At 37.4% G+C, this 22,711-nt stretch overlaps 1 protein-coding gene across 1 annotated transcript; it reads right to left on the bottom strand.

Annotated features, from left to right (window-relative positions):
- Positions 1 to 15,843: 15,843 nt before the first annotated feature.
- Positions 15,844 to 17,550, bottom strand: LOC124930157 (keratin, type I cytoskeletal 10-like). The gene is made up of 4 exons (XM_047470519.1): positions 17,212 to 17,550; positions 16,704 to 16,755; positions 16,352 to 16,634; positions 15,844 to 16,111 (listed from the first exon to the last, which is right to left on the bottom strand). The coding sequence occupies exons 1-4, from the start codon at positions 17,548 to 17,550 to the stop codon at positions 15,844 to 15,846; spliced, it is 942 nt and encodes a 313-aa protein (XP_047326475.1).
- Between the last annotated feature and the right edge of the window lie 5,161 nt (positions 17,551 to 22,711).

Raw genomic sequence — 22,711 nt, forward strand, 5'->3', positions numbered from 1 at the left:
CGATTCCATAACATCCTAACTGGTGAATCAATGCCTGAAAGCGATGCAGATCCAATAGTGAAAAGGGAAGGACCTTAATTATTTCTCTCCATTTCTCGTACTTTTAAACTTATACTTGAATACTTTGGTGAACTACTTTGATTTCAATTTTATTTTGATGGGTGTTTATTATGCTTTATTAAGGTTGAATAGTTTTAACATCATAAAAATGGGGAAATTATTGGGACAAAATAAAAACAAAGTAAAGAAAATAGTTAATTAAGTGAGAAGTAATTAACTTAGAAATAAACAAAAATCTATGAAACATTAAACAACGGAATTCTAATTATGTTTAGAACAAAATTTTGATGATATTTAGTTGTGAATAAAGTTAGATGTTTAAACAAAATAAAGCTAAGTTATTTATTTGTTTTTCTACAAGTGCATTAGACTATGCTAACTTAGACGTGGTCTAAGCATGCTAATTAGGCGAAGTTAGACGTGATAGTCTAACTTCATTAGACTTGGTCTAATGGGATGCGAAGTTAAACGTGGTAGTCTAACTCCATTAGACTTGGTCTAATGGGATGTGAAGTTAGACGTGGTAGTCTAACTCCATTAGACTTGGTCTAATGGGATGCGTAGTTAGACGAGGACGTCTAACTCCATTAGACTTAGTCTAATGGGATGCGTAGTTAGACGAGGACGTCTAACTCCATTAGACTTGGTATAATGGGACACGTAGTTAGACGAGTACGTCTAACTCCATTAGACTTGGTCTAATGGGATGCATAGTTAGACGATGACATCTAAATCTATTAGACTTGGTCTAATGGGACGCGTAGTTATACGAGGACGTCTAACTCCATTAGACTTGGTCTAATGGGATGCGTAATTAGACGATGACGTCTAACTCCATTAGACTTGGTCTAATGGGACACATAGTTAGACAAGGGCGTCTAACTCCATTATACTTTGTCTAATGGAACGCGCAGTTAGACTAGGACTTCTAACTCCCTTGGACTTGGTCTAATGGATTGCTTCAGCAGCCGTCTGAAGAAAGCATACGTCTAACCATGATCAACTAGATGTCTGTTACTCCTGCTCCACTCACTTTTATGCAGTCTGACAAGCCAACTAATTATATCAAATGAACGAATGCCACGTACGCAAATGTCCTTCAAACGGTTTGTCTAGTACAAGACAATATCAGGAGGATATTCGGCGCACTACCAGTTCGGTACGGCCATAATCCATTTGCTTATAGTCTGTTAATTTCTGATATTATGGGAGGCCTTCTAACGGACACTTGCCCCGTGTCCAAAAAGAATATTCAACCGTTGGTGTCCTTCTACTACAAATAGATGCTCAAGGACAACGTACGAATCACCTTAACGAATTACCTTGCTAGTTTACTGAATTCACAAGTTACTCTTGCACTTACTGATTTTTTACATTCTTCAAGTTCAAGAGAGAAAAAAAATCCAATTACTGTATAGCTATGAGAATATTGTAAGTTAAAATAAGGTTGTTATGTTCAACAGAGAGTTAGTTAGTTCAGTAAGTTGTATTTGATTCAAAGTATTTAGTGGATATCCTTCTGGTTGTGGAAGAAGGGGTGACGTAGGAGGGTTTGCTCTGAATATCCATAAACAACTCCCTGTGTTCTTTACTTTCTATTATTCATCTTCTATTGGTTCAAAGCTTCAAATCTGACGAACATTTCCGCACTTGAATCCGTTTCAAGAGTTCGAAGGATTTGTGAAGAATAGAAACTGATATTAATCCCTCACAGGATTATTATCGAATCGTTTATCATAAGTTGTTAACAATAGTCAGACCCTAGTCTCTATTGCTAGCACCGATCCTATCAATTTGATTGCAACTTACAAATCATGATTTCATGATCTATATCAAAAGATATAAGACCTTCAATTTTTGACCAATTCAAGAACACTCGATCTTCTTGGACTAAGACAATGACCGAGGTGCTTAGTTTGGGACCGAGAAACAAACTGAGAATTCTAGGTCCTGACCGAGACTGAGGATCGAGAAAATTGACCTAGGACCAAGATCAAAGACCAATGTTCTTAAGTGAGGACCGAGACCTAGGACTAGTGTTTTTAAACAATGACTGAGGACTCTAGCCAATGTTTCTAACAAAGGACCGAGATGTCTAACCTAGGACCGAGACTCTCAGGTCCACGACCGATAAAACTAGACTTGGTATTGAGCCTCCCAGGCCTAGGACCGAACAAATTAAGTTTAGGATTGAGCCTCATTAATCCTAAGACTGAGCAGTCCGAGTTTAGGACCGAGCCTCCTAAATCCCAAGACTAAGCCCTCTGGATCTATGGACCCATGCTCCCGGGCCCTAATCCAGACCACCCAAGTCTAGACTAAGCCCGTCTGAGCCCAGATTGGTATCACTAAACCCAGACCATAGGACTCCGGTCCTAAGGCCTGTTTGGTTCCCCTTTTCAAAATCTATTTTTTTTTTATTTTGGAACCCCAATTCATTTTCAAATAATCTCGAAAGGTTAAAAAATGATATTTAAATATTTTTGGGATATTTTCCAAACAAATATTTTGCCAAAATCCCCGTTTGGAATATATTTTTAAATTCTATAAATATTTTGATATTTTTTAGTCTTTTTACTTAGTCTTATCAACGCAATCGTAGGTATGCCCTTTTAAATATTTAAGTAGGATTATTTATGTAATCTAAACCTATCATTGTTTAGGACCCCAGACTACTAATTAAATGAAATAAATGTTATAAATAAATGTTGTAATAACCTGACTTTTATTAAAAAAAATTGTCATTTGACGGGCGCAGAAGACATAGCGCGAAAGTCTTTCCCTAGCGTAACCAAAAACCTAACCCCTTATAGAAACTTTGGTATAAAGTACATTTATACACGTACCTTTTACTAATTTTTCTAAAATCATTTGGCGACTGTGTTTTTAAATATATAAATTTTTAAATTAATTATCCTTGATTAATTTAAACTGGGTTTTAATTAAATTATTATTTGATCCTCAGATTATTAAAATTTGAATAAACTTAATTATTTTTATATGATCAAATTTTAAAGCTCCTAAGTATTTTCAAAAACTTTTACAATAATGTTTTCTTTTAAAAAGATGTCTGACACGTAAACTAAAGTTGAAACACATCGAAGCTCGAGCAACCCTGTGATTCCCCTATATTGTCACGTGTCATCCAAACACGTGCTAAGCTATAAGGGGACCATATATCGGGGGTTACAACTTTCTTGGCGACTCTTTTGGGGACCAAATTTTAATTTATAAAATAAACAAACCTCTGGATATATAAATTTTTATTTATAACATTTAAAGAACCTTCACAATAATCCACCTTATGGGGTCCATCACCCCAAAAGGTACCTAGGATCTATCCTCATAATTGCTAGAAATGCAAAATGGGAATATCATCCGGGATTACGTGAAGAAGTACCAGAAAAGAATGATGTACTTCTACAAATTACCTTAAGACCGATAATACCAGTCTGTGACCAGTGATGCTGCAAAAGGAAAAACTAGGAACCCGAAATAAATCCCCCTTCCGGCTTTAATACATTCGTCAAGATGCGACCTTAGCGACGGTGGGGAGAGATTCCAACCCAAACCTCGACTAAGCCTTATCACACAAAACATGGTTACTTTACCTAACCGTTGTTTGACGTACCCAAACAACAAAGCCTCGACAAGTCAACATGTACGTACTTATTTATTATACATGCATACATCTATAATAGATAAAATAAACATCTATAAGCATATTTGATTTATCAAAATCAAACGACATATTTGTCAAACAACAAGATATGTTGCTCTAGAGCCACAATTTCTACGAAACAGAATGGTACTACCGAGTTTACAGTCTAAGTACCGCTCTCGAATACACTCACTTCCGAATCCATCATAACTTCATGATGGAAATGCAGAGAAAATAGGATCCGGTGCATAGGGCCTTCATCCTACGTGATCGTCAAATCTGTCAAACGATTGAAGAATTCAAGGCTAGCATGATGATCAATAACAAGAACATCATAAGTCTCAAGTCCTACACGGAGTCCATGTCCCTCTAACGCCTTATCCACGAAGAATTTGGGTATACAAAGACCACGACATACAAGATTATGGAAAGACCATACATGGACCTTCCATGCTAGGTAAATCTTGCCACTTAGATCGGAAAAATCCCACTAAACTTCAATACCTCCCTACTCACCATGACAATTATGATGGCTCACTTTCTTCTCGCCCCGACAGGAAACCGTCCGCCATCCTCCAAGATATTGGAAGTGGCTTATAACTTAAGAGGAGGAAATAAGGATCCAACTAGAATCATCCTAGATGAAACATTTCTAGGTTTAAATGAATCATATTCACGTACTATCTCCAATCATTCTCTACATATGGCTCTTAAAAAAGATGGAACGTATACCTCCTCCACTTCCTGGCAATGTAATGAGTGTTGCCCTCTAATGCCGACGCATTAGAAGTCCCAAGCCAGAAATACTCGTTAATGATAATGATTCCATATGTGAGCTTTTACCCTAGTATGGTATTAAGAAAATTCTCTATCTCATAGATTTTCAACTCATATTCATGCTTATGAGTCTCGAATGGATCACTTCTTACTACATCAGCGAGCTCTTTAAGCAATTCAGGCAAGACTGTATGCATCCCTATCATGACTGCGTAGTATACAAAGATCCCTATAGTATTATTCTAACAGAAGTAGTAACGGGCCTAAATGACTCATGTAGGTTCTCTACTATGAGTAAAAGGGGTTCCCCCTTTAATCCTCTACATTTAGTTGTTTGACAAGCTCAAGCGCCTATTGTCAGTTCTACCTAATTGCATCATATCCCCTTTTATTAAATACTAAAGAATGAGGGAAGCCTCACCTGAACTTCTGGTACATGACAACGATGAAATCTACGACATCATTCCATGGTATCCTATTAAGAAAATGACTTTCATGATGGATAACAAGCCAATGATCATGCTCATGGGTTTGGAATGAGTCACTTACTACTATACCCATGGATTGTTCAAGTTTTTCGGCTACAACTACATCGAAGCTGCCTTCGCAGTGGATAAACATATCGACCGTAAGACCTATGTAGGGTATCTCGAAAAATGGCATGATTCCTTCCAAATGAACATCTAGCCAAAACGGATGAAATACCTAGACCACATACTCAAACAGTACAAGAGAGTTTAGGAGGTGGAAGAGGAAGAAGAATCTAATGTCGGAATAGACTACGTCTGGACTTAAAGTCTTAAATTTCCATCAAACACTTTTCCTTTTTAGACTATTTGTAAAATATTAACAAAAGAGTCTCGTTTGTAGCAAACTTTGCGAGTATGTTTATATACAACTCTATGTTTGTTTTTAATCGAATCAAAAAAAGAGATCCTTACTCTCTAAGATTCATATCATCTACCTTTGCATTTTTTTACATCTTCAAAAATCTTTATCTCTTTTTCCATCGCAGTCGCAGTCCACTACAATAAACTGGTACGACCCCACGAAGAAGAGAACTAAAAACTGGACGTTTTATGCGCCAATAAATGGCTGAAGGAACTCCAAAAACGGATAAAGAGACGGTATCTCCAACTGAGTTTGCTGAAATGAAGGCTACTCTTCAACAAGTAACAGAACAACTATCAATATTAACAAATTTGATGACCAGGCCTACTATTCCTGTTTAGGAACAACCATCCTCATCACGACAGTCACAACAAACTATTCCATCTATCATCCCACCAATTAAGATTAATCTTCAAACTTATCGTAACATAGAATAAACCTCTCTCTATATGGAGCTTGAAGATGGTTGATAATAGGTCAGCAAAAACTCAATGACCCCAATGCCCAAGAAGACCCAAACCCTACGATCATTCCTCCTACGGAATACGAGGTACACATGGATAAGTTAAATACCAACCAAGCTAAGTTTCAAGATCAGCTAAATCAATTGACCAATGGTAGCATTGATGAACACCATGATTGGAAAAATGCTATGAAAACTATCGAACGAGCAATCATCCCGTTTGGAATAAAACTATCGTCTTTATCAAAATACGTAGGCAAAAGTGACCCTACTGCTTTTTTCCAAATCTATATAATGGCTATGACACCTTTATACCCAGGAGTACCAATGGTCCTCCATATATTCAACAATACTTAAATGATGCAGCCTTACGTTGGTATAACCAAAAGAATATGGTTTACCTTCAAACTATGGATGAACTCGCAGTAGCCTTTATAGAACGTTTCAGCATGCATCTTAGCTTAGAATGACTTGAGAAAAAACTCATACAATGTTTGTTCATATCTCGCCTATATATAAGGATGTCATCGAAGAAGACTAAGAAAAATTTTTCTCAACCACGGACGAAACAACTCGTTCATTATGGATTGGAAAGTCGCTAGAGCATTTGATAACCCAAATGGCATAACTCTGAATTCATACAATCCCGAATACATTCTAAAAAACGTTTTTAAAATATCCTCCTCACAAACTCATATTTGGTGATAGCTTGAATGTAAATCCAATTTAGAGAAATTTTAGAGCCGCGTAACTCATCAAGTAGTTCATCCATTGTTGGTATAGGGTACATGTCTTTAACCATTATATCATTCAACTTACGATAATTTACGCAAAATATTCATCTTCCATCTTTCTTCTTGATCAGAATCACTGGTGACACATACGAACTAGAACTAGGTCAGATACTCCCGATTTCTAACATCTCCACGATTAATCTTTCAATTTCTGATTTCTATACAAATGGTATCAATATAGTCTTTGATTTTGTGGACAACTATTCAAAAGTAGTTTAATGGTGTGGTCGATATAACGCTTTGTGGGAAGTTCCACTAGTTCCTTGAAGATAGTGTCATACCTCTAGATAATCTTACTTAGCGTCGAACGGTCCTGACTTGACCTCATTCTTATTTACCTAAATTTAATATATTTAGGCTAAAAAAAATTGATTAGATTTTGTAAGGGCCCTCTCCAAACCACTTTCATCTAACTTGCTTAATTTGTCCACCGTCTTATCACATTTAATCACATTCTCTTTGGCCTCAATTTTCATTGTCATTTCCAATTTTTCTAGGTCTAGCAACACCGACCAATATTGTTTAAGCCAATCAACATCAAGAATGATATCGTAATTTCCCAAACGCATGGTTCTCACTTTAAGCTTAAAATATACGTCTCCCATAGTTCATTTGAATTGTTTGCACATTGATTTACTAATGATTCTCTCACTGTTGGACATTGATACATCTATATGAGGGATTTCTTTCAATCAACTACCTACCAGTCAAGCGATTCCTTCATCCAAGAAAGAGTTAGTACTTCCACTATCAACCAACACCTATATATAATGATTTCCAACTTTTCCTTGAGTTTTAGTGTCTTTCCTCCCTTTTGGCCATCTATCGTACACACTTCCACTATTTCATTTTCTAAGATAGCCTGAACTAATTCCTCTATTTCCTCATCCTCACCTTCCAACATACATACTTGAGGAACCTTACATTTGTGTGCCTTAAAGTATTTATCTCCACACTTGTAGCATATACCTTGTTCACGTCTTGTTTGATAAAATGACCAAGAGTTATATTGTTGATTAACTTTATTTGTACATGTTACTACTTCTTTCTTATCAATAGCTTAGTGAGGTTTTCTATTGAAGCCTCTTGGTATAATAGGTGTAGTTCTCAACGGATTAGTCCGATTACTAATTGACTTTGCCTTTTTGCTAGCCTCTTCCACATTATGCTATTGCATCATGGCGAGCTTCATGGCTTGATCTATCGTCAACAGTTGTAGTTTAGAAACAACTACTTTCAATTCCTTCGATAAACTATAAATGTAATATTCTTCTAATTATGGAGTAATATATCTTGATGCCAGAGCTCTCAGTTTCGTTCATTTATGATATAATCTTTGAGTTCCCCTTCTTGATTTATCCTATTGAACTCCACCACATCTCTATGCCCTTTCTCTCTTGAAATGTCATCAAGGTAGCCTCCAAGAACTCTGTTCACAATATAGTGCCTCTACCCATCAAGTAGTTTGTAAACCATACATCTGCCGCACCTTCTAGATAATAAGCGGTGTACCCCACCTTGTCACTATCTTCAACATAATAATTGTCAAAGAAACGTATGACTTTCGTTATCCATTCTCATGGATTTGTTCCATCAAAACTAGCGAACTCAATCTTGGGTTTCTTTATGGTAGATCCACCGTGAGTTTTGTTAGAATGACCCAAAGAAGTTTCCTATAATGGCAGTGTCAGTAATATTCCCGAAGAATTAGGTCTTGATCCAGCTAGATTACCGTCTTTTGAATTTCCTTACACTGTTTCACTTCACACTATTATTGTTATGCGCAAATTCCTCCAACTTCTACATCAAAATAGTTTCAACGTTCCGTTCATATTCACCATGTTTTGGAAATCTTATGAGTGCTTTAACTGCATCTTTTAAATTTCCTTGAATCTTTGGGAATTCTTAAGCACATCTTTCTTCAAATCTTGGTGATATTTTTTCATTGAATCCAAACTATAGGACTGCTAGAGGTTGAAGATGACCGTGACTCCATATTTGACCGAGGAGACCGATGATTGTTAGCTTCTATTTCTATGTTGGGTTGAAGAGAAAAATAAGGAAGGGAGGTTACAAAAGGAAATGAAATATTATTATTTTCGGATATTCAATCATACCATTACAATTACTAGGTAAATATATAATCAAGATAAAATTTTTTTCCTATCTTAGACTTAAATAACGTAACTTATAACCTTCCATATTATCCTAATAAATACCATAATTAATTAAAAACATTAATTTCAACACACTCCCTTAATGTTTTTGTTGGTCATGCCAAAAAATCTCGTAAATAGACGAATTTTTTCAAAGGAAGTGCTTTAGTGAAGATATCTACAAGTTGATCTCCGGTCTTTACGTGCTTGATCATCACTTCTTCATCATCCACTGCTTCACGGATATAGTGATGTTTGAGGTTGATGTGTTTTATTCGAATATGAAATACCGCATTTTTCGACATAGTAATTTCCGATTTGCTAACTGTATCCATATATTGTTTCTCCCCCATGTCTGCTAAAATATTCCTTAACCAAACCACTTGTTTGGTTGCTTCGTTTGTCAATACGTATTCAGCTTTGGCGGAGGAATGTGCAACTCTCTCTTGCTTCTTCGATGCCCATGAAAAAAATACATGAACCGACTGAAAAATAATACCCGGATGTACTCTTCATGTCATCCATGCTTCTAGCCCAATCGCTATCACAGAACCCAAACAACTCAATATCTTCACTGTCATTTTTTTCAAATATGAGATCATACTCCATAGTCCCTTTAACGTATTGCAACACTCTTTTTGCAACTCCAAGATGAATTTTGCTTGGTTAGTGCATAAACTGAGATAATAAACCCGTAGCATACATGATATCACTCTTGTAGTCGTAAGGTACAACAAACTCTCAACTAGACTTCTATATTATACCGCATCAGCATCAACACTACCATCATCTTTCACCAACTTCTCATTTACTACCAATGGAGTCAACACGGGATTACAATTCTCTATTTTTAATTTTGAATTAATATTTTGGGCATACTTCTTTTGACAAATAAACTCACCTCCATCATTTTGATCAATCTCAATACCCAAGAAATAATGTAACAAACTCAAATCATTCATCTCATATTTCTTTATCATATCAGTTTTGAACTCATTAATCATATTTTCATCATTTTTAGTAAAAATCAAGTCATCAACATAAAGAGAGACTATGAGCATACTGGATTCACCGTGCTTGATGTATAGTGTCGGCTCGCTAGGACTCCTGAAAAATCCTCTCTTAAAGAAATACTCATCGATATTTCCATACCATGCACGAGGTGCTTGCTTCAATTCGTACAACGCTTTCTTCAACTTGTATACTTTTTCTTCTTCTCCTTCAATATTGAAGCCTTGAGGTTGTACCACATACACCTCTTCTTTTAATACTCCATTCAAGAATGCAGATTTCACATCAAGTTGTTAAAACGTCAAACCTTTGTGAGCGACTAATGCAATCAACATCCTTATTGTTTCGTGTCTCGCAACCGGTGCAAATGTCTCATGATAGTCGACTCCGGGTTGTTGAGAATATCCTTTTGGCACCAATCTTGCCTTGCATTTTTTTAACCGAACCATCGTGACTCATTTTCGTCTTGTAAATCCACTTCAACCCAATCACATCTTTTTCTTTCGGCTTCTCTACTAACTCCCAAGTTTCATTTTTTCGATCATGTTGATTTCTTCTTTCGTCGCTTTCACCCAAACCTCCTCTTGAATAGCTTGTTCAAAGATTTTGGGTTCTACAACATAGAAATTATATCGAGCATATATATCATTTAAATTTCTCATTTTTACCGGAGTAAGGATTAGAATGGATGAACCCGCCCCAGGTTGTGTTGTCATAGATTGTTAATGCTCACTTTCTTCATATCCACTTCCATTGAATTGTCTCGATTTCTCTATATGATCTTCTTCAAATACCGGCATCTGTACATCCTCAACACCTTTATCTTTCCAATCACATTGTTCTTTTTCATTGAAGATCATATCCCGACTTTCAATCACCTTATTTTTTTTCAAGCTAAAAAGTCGATATTCTTTCGACTTGGTGCTATAAACAACGAATATATATTTTTCACCTTTACCTTCAAGTTTGTTTCTCATTTTCTTCGAGACATGAGCATAGAAAATGGATCTGAACAATTTTAAGTGATTGACCGACAACTTTCTACCCTCGGACCATGCCTCAAATGGTGTATTGTTTTCAACTTCCTTTGTTGGACATCGATTCAATAAATAAACTGCTGTATAAGTTGCTTCAGCCTAAAGAGTCAATGGTAACCCCTTTGCATTCATCATGGTTCTCGTCATCTCGACAATTGTTCGATTCTTCCTCTCAGCAACACCATTTTGTTCTAACATATAACTCAATGTCAATTGTCTTTCAAGACCAATATTTTCATAATATTTCTCGAACTCCTTCTAGTTGTATTCTTCTCCTCTATCACTTCTTAACCTTTTAATCACCTTACCACTTGTTTCTCATCCATTCTTTAAAACTTCTTGAAAACGGAAAGTGCTTCCTATTTTTCCTCAAAAAATAGACCCAACACATTCTTGAAAAATCGTCGATAAAGGTGATAAAAATATTTGTTACCTACGTGAGTATTTTTGGACATCGGACCACAAATATCGGTGTGAACGAGCTCCAACAATGATTTTGCTCTCTAGGCTTTCTCTTTCGGAAATGTCTCTCGATGGATTTTACCAAGAGCACATGCCTCGCAAACATCATGCTTGTCGTCAATATTTGGCAACCCATACACCATATTTTTTCTACTTAGAAATTTCAAGCTCTCAAAGTTCACATGCCCAAGCCGTTTATACCACAACCATGACATATCTTCAACATTGACCTTCATCGATGCATAACTTGCAGGTTTAAGATTAAGAGGAGAATTTTGATTCTTCTCCATTTTGACAACCGCAATCAACTCTCTATTATTTTTCTTGTAAAAAATTTTACAATAATCATTATCGAAGTACAATGCATGATTATTTTGCATAAGTTGCCCAACACTCAACAAATTTTGAGCTAAATCCGGAATAAACAACACATCATGGATTATCAATTTACCTTTTTTTGAATCTACGGCAATCGCACCTCTTTCATTTGATTTCACCACAACACCATTACCGATTGTGATCCGAGTTGTGTTGCTCTTGTAAATTTTGCAAAAAATCGACTCATCTCCGGTCATGTGATTGTTGCACCCACTATCAACATACCACTCATTATTATTTTTTTTAATAGCTGCTTGTCAAGCAAAAAATGTGCTTCCATCACTTTCACAATTCCTTTTCTCCTCGGTATAATTGACACGCTCTCTATTTTGATCTCGAAAATCCTTTAGCATATGACCAAACATCTTACAATTAAAACATTGATGTTTACCTTTGTGATAACAATTTTCTTTAACGTGACCCGATCTTTTATAATAATGGAAAAATTTGTTATCATGAAAGTTTCTACCTCCCCATCGGCCACGCCCTCGACCTCTTTCATAAGTTCCACTGCCATGAGAATATTGACGTTTACTCGAGCTTTTAGTAGAATCTTCTTTTGCACTCACCCTCGATTGAAAGGCACTTTCGAGGGAAGTTTCAATATGTCGCTTCATTCGTTGTTCATGCATCTCAAGAGAACCCATCAAATCGTGAATACTAAGTGACGAGAGGTCTTTCATTTCTTCAATAATGGCCACCATATTGTCATACTTTGGAGAAAGACTTATAAAAATCTTCTTGCAAACCCTTTTTTTGGCCAAGTCGTCGCCAAGACACTTGATTTGGCTTACAACTTCTATCACCCTTGAAAAGTACTATTGTAGAGTTTCTTTCTCATTCATCCTCAAATTTTGAAACTCTCGTTTGAGAGTCAAGAGCTTCACTGTCTTCATTTTGTCGCTCCTTTCAAATTCCTTTTGCAATATATCCCACACTTCCTTCGATGTATTAACCCCTATTATTCTCGTAAAAAGTTTACGAGAAATACTTTGTTGAATAATAAATAAGGCCTTCGCATCTTTCTTTTTGTTCTCCTTTAACTTTTATCGGATGTCCGATCTGATGATCCTGCGGCATCCTATTCTTTAGTGTGTCCGTTCTCCACCAAATCCCACAGATCTTGTGAGACTATGAGTGTCTTCATCATAACACTCCAATAATTATAATCTTTTCCGTCGAAAACGAGTTGGGCTCCTCGTATCGGCCAAGAATCTCCTAGCATCGTCATGGATCGATCTCTAAGCTCTGATACCACTATGTTGGATTGAAGAGAAAAATAAGGAAGGGAGGTTACAAAAGGAAATGAAATATTATTATTTTTGGTTATTTAATAATACCAATACAATTACTAGGAAAATATATAATTAAGATAAAAAAATTTTTCCCATCTTAGACTTAAATAACGTAACGTATAACCTTCCATATTATCCTAATCAATACCATAATTAATTACAAATATTTATTTTAATTAAAAACATTAATTTCAACAATTTTGACCGAGATGACCTTATTTACAACCGAGGCTTTGGCATCAGTCGTATTCCTAATTGTGGCTTTCTTTTTGACCGAGAAAAGCAAGTCATCGACCGAGGGAAGATATTGGTTTGGCTTGATTTCTGACCAGGGACCTTGCCTACTTTTCGACCGATAAATGAGAGTTGCGATCGAGAACTTTGGCCGATCCCACGATTTGGGCGACTGAGAACGCTAACTTGTTTTTCGACCGAGGTGGCCTCTCTCGCGATCGAAGTTACCGAAGGTTGTGTCCCTTTTCGCGACTAAGATCATCTTGCACTCAGTTCTTTCATGTACCCGGTCCACTACGCCGTGGGTCGAACCACCCAACCAGTTAAGTCTTAAATTTTGTTTGTTTGACATATTTATCCATTTTGATATTTTATGCATTTTTACAACTAAATTATGTGTGATTTTCTAAAAATTAAAAACTCTACATTAATTTATTCAATAAAAAACATTTAGTTTTTTTGCTTAGGACCTACTATATTTGGTTTATTTCTTTTATTTTTAGATTACATTTGTATTTTTATTACTTACTGATAGGATCGGCTTTATCGATAGACGGGGTCTGGCTAGGATGAAGGCTTATGAAAAACGGTTTGAAAGAAATCCTGTTAGGGATTTAATTCGCTTTCTATTCTACGCAAACACTTGTAAACACTTGAAACGGATTCAAGGCGGAATTGTTTACTTGGGTTTGAAGCACAAGATGAAATATGAAAAGATGACAGAAATAAAGAACACAGTAGTTTGTTTATGGATGTTCGGAGAAACTCTCTTACGTCACCCCTTCTTCCAACCACCGGAAGGATTCACTATAATATGATTCGAATCAAATACAGTTTACACACACTTAGCTCACTATTGAACAGAACACTTTCTATTCAATTACAAGATGAAGAATATCACTCAGCTAAAGGTGTTTTGATTCTAGCTCTCTCTTGATTCACACATAGTACAATCAGAAAGTAGCTTCACAGTATGAATTCAGTAAGCAAGATGATTGAGTAGTTTCTCTCTTTGCAAAATCAGATTGCCTGTTCGTTGTATTCGCTTAAGTTCGTAAGGTGGATTGTTCGTTGTCCATGAGATTTGTTAAATACTGAGCAAGAGCTAACGGTCGAATCTTTAGAATGATACGTGGCACTCTTCCATTGGAAAGCCTCCATTGTACACAGCAGGTTCTGAGCACAAGGATCGTGGCCGTACATCACTGGTAGTGCGCCGAATATTCCATCTGGGATGTACCTGCAAAACAAGTAATGTGAGGATAATTCTCTTACGTGGCATTCCTTGGTTGGTTGCATATAGCTGTTGTACTAATATTCACTAGAATGTGGAGTAGGAGTAGGGTACAACTATAGCATGTGGGTAGGTGAAATGCTAGCTTCAAGCATACTGCTTAAACTGAGCATTAGACGTATTTCAGTTAGACGGATTTGTAGAATCAGTCTAATGAAATCAAACATCTCCTTAGAATGGTAACGTCTATTAGACCGCCTAGTCTAATAGAATTAGACTCATGTCTAATTACAATAACCATTAGACTGCACGTCTAACTCCACTGAGTTAGACTGCACGTCTAATTCCGGTTCTACCTCAGACTTGTCTGAAGGAGTTAGACTCACGTCTAACTTTCACTAATTAGACTACACGTCTAATTATCCAATAACCATTAGACGACACGTCTAACTCCACTGAGTTAGACTGCACGTCTAATTCTGGTTCTACCTCAGACTTGTCTGAAGGAGTTAGACTCACGTCTAACTTTCACTAATTAGACTACACGTCTAATTATCCAACAACCATTAGACTGCACGTCTAACTCCACTGAGTTAGACTGCACGTCTAATTCCGGTTCTACCTCAGACTTATCTGAAGGAGTTAGACTTACGTCTAACTTTCACTTTCTATTAGACTGCACGTCTAACTCCAATGAGTTAGACTGCACGTCTAATTCCGCACAAATTAGACTATCCGTCTAATTACAAATATATTAGACTACACGTCTAACTCCGATGAGTTAGATTGTACGTCTAATTCTGAATACATTAGACTTACGTCTAGTTCTGTGAACATTAGACTACACGTCTAACTCCGATGAGTTAGACTGTACGTCTAATTCTATGCATTCATTAGACTACACGTCTAACTTCAATGAGTTAGACTGTACGTCTAATTCTATGCATTCATTAGACTACACGTCTGACTCCGATGAGTTAGACTGTACGTCTAATTCTATGCATTCACTAGACTACACGTCTAACTCCGATGAGTTAGACTGTACTTCTAATTCTATGCATTTATTTGCAAAAATCTGTCCAATGATCCTCATTAGAACCAAGTCTTATGAAATATTGTTTCAATACACCTGCATCAAAACTCATAAGTTATTTCATCATCAAAATCTTACTAGTTAAATTATTTCAACACACAGTCAAAATAATTTGACCCAACAATTTCCCCCTTTTTGATGAAGAAATTACAAACCTGCATATATATCAACACATGCATTTATCATATAAATAAACTAAACCCTTTTCACTTACATCAAACATATCCAAAACCAATATTCAGAGAACCATCAAAGAAACATTGTTTGAAAGACTTAAATAGAGTATAAGAAAAGAAGTTATTGTTCTTCCCTTTTAACTCGAGGATCAGTTGGACTCATGTCTTGATCGGGAAGCATGTTGAAAAAGGAAGGATAGCCGCGACCACCACGACCGCCTCCACTTGATCTACCACCACGTTCATTGTCGCTGCCACGACCCCCTTGATCAACATTGGCTAGCCTACTACGGCCACCACTGTTTCGACCTCCACGTTCACCACCACTTCGACCTCCACCTCTCTTGGTTGGCCTAGGATTATCATCGGTGCTTGGAGCTCGCTTGGATCTAGTACCGGTTGACACACCATCGTTTCTTCTACTTGACTCACCTTGAGCGGGTCGAGATTGAGCACCTTCAGCATTGGCCTTTGCGTTCTCCTTTGCTTGAAACTTCCTAGCAATGGAGTCAGCAAATTCCTAACGTTCATTATCATTTCTGTTCAAACAGCCCTGAATTTCCACCATCTGATTCTTCACCAGACTGAATTCTTCTAAGGTCTCATTGTGGCGTTCATCATTGAATTGCCTTTCAATGTCCAGTAATTCACTTTGACTGCTGAAGAGTTGCTTTTCAAACTTTGAGAAGTTTAGATTTGCAACATGTGTCTCATATGTGTTCTTTTTCAAAGTGTTGTCCAATTCAGTAAGGACCTTGATAATCTTGCAGAAGCCCTCTCTTTCTTCTTCCTTCGTGTTCATGGCCTTTGTCATGGTCTTCTGAATCGATGAGAGCATAGACCTCAAAGATATTAACACCTTGTTTCCTTCGGCAGAGGACTCTTCATGAGATGAGATCTCTTCAGACTCTGCTGCCATGCTCTGAATTGGCTCAAAGTTAGTGTGAATCTGCAAGGATTGCTCCGGTTGATTCTTTTTGCCCTTTTTAGCAGCTTCATCATGCTCTTCTTCTTCAATTTCTTCTTTTGCTATCTGAAATCTCTCATACAGATTTCCAGTGTAGTGAAGAGGAATGTTGATATTTTCATGAACATTTCCCACAATGGTGTCAGGAAATAGACGGGGCTTGATAAAAGTTGTTTGTTGATCATGTTCCTCCTCAGATGAAGAACTTTCTTCTTCAACTGCCTTCTCTTTAGAGGGTTCCCCCTCAGATCTGATAGTTTTTGGCTGAGTAACCTCGGCCACTTTCTCTTGAACAACCTCTGTTCTCACAATAGGGGTTAACATCACATTTTCTTCAAGAGGAGCTTGAAGAGCTTCCTCAATCACGTCTTCTACAAGAACTTCTTCTTCATTTATCTCAAGAGCTTGTTCAGGCTCTTGGACAATCACTTCTTCTTCTTCTTCATTCGGAATCTCTTGAATAGGTTGATCTAGAATGCGTCTCTCTTCGGCAGAAAGATTCCCGAATTCGATCAAGAGAGCAGCATCTAGCTCATCAGTATCATTCTCAGCATCAATAGTATCCATAGCTTCATCATCATTGAGAGGTTCTGCACCAGAACAATCGGCGCCATGAATGTGTCGAGAAGCTACCGAGACGTAACTGTCCAAGATATCGTTTAGCTTCTTCAAAACCTTCATTTCCACTTCAGATCCTTTCTCAGCAGGATTGAAGTTAGCCTTTCTGGCTTCGAAGATTGAGAAAAGAGATTTTCCATACAGACAAGCTTCAACTAAATCTTTTCTCTTCAGAGCCTCAGCAACCTCTGAAGTTCTAGCCCATTTCAGAACTTTCTTTTCGTTTCCTCCCGCTTCTTCCATTCTTTCGTTATTGCAGAGTTTGACAAAGATTCATTATACTTGGATGACAGTCTCTCCATGAACCAAGATTCATAAATCTCCAGTTTCTTAGCCGTAATAACTTTAACTTGATCTAAAATGAGGTCAACAATCCCTGTTGCCTCCGATACCTTTTCAGGAGCTTGAGTTGCGATTTTCTTGCCTTTTCCAACAACCTCTACGGGTTTTGGAGTGGGTCTAGGTTCACCGATCACGATTCCACCTGTCTGTCTTTTGGAACGCATCAGTTCAAACGCTGATTGGGGTTTCTTACAGAGCTTAGTAGGGAGCTCCACACGAGTAACTTTCCCGACCACCAATGAATCTTTAGGAGCGGGAACAGAGGGTTCACCAGCCACAAGGGTAAGAACAACACCTTGTTCTGGTTGAGATGACTCTATAACACCAGAGGCTACTAGATCAGTTGGAACAACAGGGGACACATTCCTGTTAACATTTTCAACATTTAGACCGGCTGACTCAACAGCACGCCCTTCAGCAGATTCTCTCAACGGAGAAAACACAGATTCAGCTTGTTCCACAATAGGAACATCAGAAGAAGTTACCTTTACAGATTTAGACGCGCGGGGCGCCTTTGTCTTCTTCTCCTTTGAGACACAGGATTTCGAAGTTTTCCTCAAAATGATTGAGGGAGTGGATAGTGAGGACATCGGAGTTGCAGCAAGTACGCCTGGACCTTGCCTTAACCTTGAATCAACAGATTCAGAGTCCTTCTTGTTTGAACTCTTCAAACTGGAGGAATTGGCCTCCGATTCATTCATCGTTTTCGACCTCTTTGCCCCTGTAGACATCACAGAAGCAAACAGTTGCTTGGATCGAGTAGAGGGCTTTCCACCAGTTTGGTAACTAGATGCACCAGATGCAGATTCAAGATTGTTCTTCATCCTCATCAGTGTATTAGACACTGTAAGGGCAGTATAAACTCTTGGAGAGTTGATCTGCACAGGTTCACCAACAAGAACCCCCAAATGCTTCAACAGATGACTCAGTTGAGCTGCAAATGTTATGCTTTCCTTGTTCGTCTGATAGATCGAGAAGCACAAGTTCTGGAAAAGGGTGTGAGCCTAGTTTACCTGGATTCCCTTTGAGATAGAACACATATAGTCAAAATGGTCTTGACTATAGAGATTGAAAGAGCCAGCTTTTCCTTGTAGCGCCTTTGCCACCACGTCGTTCAGTAGAATGTAATGCGGTTTAAACACCTTTTTGGGTCCATTAACATGGATTATAGAACCATCGGTAGAAAAGGTTCTCTTCATCTCCTCCATGATTTGTGGTGAGAGGATCAAGTTGAACGAGTGCCCCTCCGTTGGAAGTTCGAAGAACTCCGCATAAATTGCTTCATCGAATGAGAACTCTATTCCGTTGACGGTTGCTACGATGGATTCACCCACCATAGTTGCCGTTTTGAAGAACTCGCGAACTTCGTTTTCATAGAATATGAACGGTCCGCCTAGATACTTCCTTAACCCAGAATATTCTAGGGTTCAGAACATCTCCACCACCTCCAGTTGATCGAACGTGTATACAGATGGAAAATCCACCTCAGTCTCCTGAGTTCCTTCTTCATCTTCTCTTGCCATGAAGCAAGCTACCTCATCTTCATAACTTTCACTGGATGAAAAGTAAGAGCCATGGCTGCTTCCTCTGTTCTTCCCGTCGCCTGCCATAAGAGCCTTCAGCTCTTTTCCATCATCCTTGGCATCTTCACGCTTTGGCTTCCGGCATTCCGATGCATAATGACCTTTAATACCACAGTTAAAACAAGTAACATTAGCTTTAGATTTTCTATTATCATTAGAATTTGAAGAGTTTGAGTTAGAGTTGGTCTTCTTCATTAAGTCGCCAAACTTCTTCACAAAGAGAGACATGGCGTCGCTGTTCAGCTGCTGAGCTTCCATCTTCATGTCCGGAGCGGTTGGTGGCTCTTCAGCAGTCACCAGCGCCTTGGCAATGATAACGAACGTGGGTTGATCTTCTTCCATCCTACAGTTCAGCTCGAACTCATAGGCCTTGAGGTCAGCAAAGAGATCAAAGAGACAGATCTTGTTAAGATCTTTGGATTCTCTCATCGCCATAGTCTTTATATCCCATTCCCTTGGAAGAGCACGCATGACATTGATAACAAACTCCCGGTTGCTATAGGTCTTGCCTAGGATAGACAGAGAGGAAACGATCTTGCTGAATCTGGTGTCGAAATCGTTCATTGTTTCACCAGGACGCATTTTAAAGTTGTTGAACTGTTGAGTGGCAACCATGATCTTGTTCTCCTTGGTTTGCTCGTTGCACTCGCATAGTTGAGTAAGTCTGTCACAGACCTCTTTGTCAGTATCGCATTCGATAATGTAGTTGAACATACTGTCATCGAGAGATCTGTACAGAACATCAAGAGCCATGTTGTTGAGGTTGTTTTACCTCTTTTCATCAGTGGTCCAGTCGGCCTTCTCCTTATCAATCTTGATAGGACCTTCAATGACAACGCTCCACATGTCATCATGGAGAGAAGAGAGATGAGCACGAACTCTTTTCTTCCAAATAATGTAGTTTTCACGAGAGAAAGTTGGAATGGCTGTAGCACTAGCATCTTTGGTTATGGTCGACATATTTCAGGAAAGGCTTGAGAATAGAAACAGGGCTCTGATACTAATTGATAGGATCGACTTTATCGATAGAAACGGGGGTCTGGCTAAGGATGAAGGCTTATGAAAAACGGTTTGAAAGAAATCCTGTTAGGGATTTAATTCGCTTTCTATTCTACGCAAACACTTGTTAACACTTGAAACGGATTCAAGGCGGAATTGTTTACTTGGGTTTGAAGCACAAGATGAAATATGAAAAGATGACAGAAATGAAGAACACAACAGTTTGTTTATGGATGTTCGGAGAAACTCTCCTACGTCACCCCTTCTTCCAACCACCGGAAGGATTCACTATAATATGATTTGAATCAAATACAGTTTACATACACTTAGCTCACTATTGAACATAACACTTTCTGTTCAATTACAAGATGAAGAATATCACTCAGCTAAGGGTGTTTTGATTCTATCTCTCTCTTGATTCACACACAGTACAATCAGAAAACAGCTTCACAGTATGAATTCAGTAAGCAAGATGATTGAGTAGTTTCTCTCTCTGCAAAATCAGATTGTTTGTTCATTGTATTCGCTTAAGTTCGTAAGGCGGATTGTCCGTTGTCCTTGAGATTTGTTAAATACTGAGCAGGAGCTAACGGTCGAATCTTTAGAATGATACGTGGCACTCTTCCATTGGAAAGCCTCCATTGTACACAGCAGGTTCTGAGCACAAGGATCATGGCCGTACATCACTGGTAGTGCGCCGAATATTCCATCAGGGATGTACCTGCAAAACAAGTAATGTGAGGAAAATTCTCTTACGTGGCATTCCTTGGTTGGTTGCATATAGTTATTGTACTAATCTTCACTAGAAAGTGGAGCAGGAGTAGGGTACAACTATAGCACATGGGTAGGTGAAATGCTAGCTTCAAGCATACTACTTAAACTGAGCATTAGACGTATTTCATTTAGACGGATTTGTAGAATCAGTCTAATGAAATCAAACATCTCCTTCTAATAGTAACGTCTATTAGACCGCCTAGTCTAATAGAATTAGACTTACGTCTAATTACAATAACTATTAGACTGCACGTCTAACTCCACTGAGTTAGACTGCATGTCTAATTCCGGTTCTACCTCAGACTTGTCTGAAGGAGTTAGACTCACGTCTAACTTTCACTAATTAGACTACACGTCTAATTATCCAATAACCATTAGCGAAATGCACTTAGCGAAATACACTTAGCGAAATGCACTTAGCGAAATGCACTTAGCGAAATGCACTTAGCGAAACGCACTTAGCGAAACGCACTTAGCGAAACGCACTTAGCGAAACGCACTTAGCGAAACGCTAAGCACTTAGCGAAACGCTAAGCAGATCTGAAACGGAAACACATACGATCTAATTAGAGATTTTCTGCAAATATCAACCAATAACAAATAATAACCTAACGAAATGCTCAAACATGAACCAATATGAACCAAATAACAAATAAGAATCCACAAATATGACCAAATATGAACCAGAACGAAATATGAAAAGATTTTTGAAATGAAGAAAATGTAAACATGAACATAACTCGAATTAGATTTTGAAATGAACATCTTCCTCGACCTTCAAATCCTTAGAATTGGAGACCTGCATACACTAAACCCTAGAATCGGAGACCTGCATGCAAAATAGATTTAGGGTTAGTTCTATATAGATCTTGTAAATATGTATAGATAAAAACATAAGGATTAGGTTAGATCTTGTAAATCTGTATAGATCTGTATGAACTGAACCACCGCATGCAACCTCCGTCGCCGTCGGCCGCCGTGAAAGAGAGAACAGGAGAAGAGAGAAAGAAAATTAAGGAAATGAAAATATTAGAGTGTTTATATTAACCCTAATCCACTTAGCGAAACGCTAAGGGACTTATCGTTTCTCTACAAGGACAATATCGTCCAAAAAAAATAAAAAGACCACGAGCGCAAAAAAATTAGGAAGCCACCACCAGATCAAATAACCTCATCTTTGAAGTTATTTAATCAAATTTCCAATTTTAAGCCATGTCTTAATTTGCTGTGCAATCTGAAATATTATTTTAATTCATAGATAACAAAATATATATTTACTATTTATCCTTATGTTGCTAATAAAATACTTTTATTTATTTTCTATTTGTGTATTTAAGAATTAAATATATCTATCTCTATTTTCTTCAATTCTTGTTACTTTTTTTTTTTTTTTAAGTTTAACAAATAGTATTTATTTATTTTTTACTAATTTTATTTTTCATATTTTGTTCATTCCTTTCTTCTTAATTCTTATTATTCAATTCTTAAATTTGTTTAATTCTTGAATATATATATGAATTTATTTAATTTTATTTAAAAGTTTTAACATTAATTTAAGAATTAATCTATAAATAAAAGAGAGAAGTATTAACCTAAAATAATAATTAATTATTTATTTTTGTAAAATAATAGTTTGTTTATTTGAAAATCTATTAACATACATTTTTTTGATTCTCGTTGATTTCAAAAGGAGCGCCCGCCAAAGA

This window comes from Impatiens glandulifera, chromosome 3 (assembly GCF_907164915.1).
Source record: "Impatiens glandulifera chromosome 3, dImpGla2.1, whole genome shotgun sequence".
NCBI classification, from domain to species: Eukaryota; Viridiplantae; Streptophyta; class Magnoliopsida; order Ericales; family Balsaminaceae; genus Impatiens; species Impatiens glandulifera.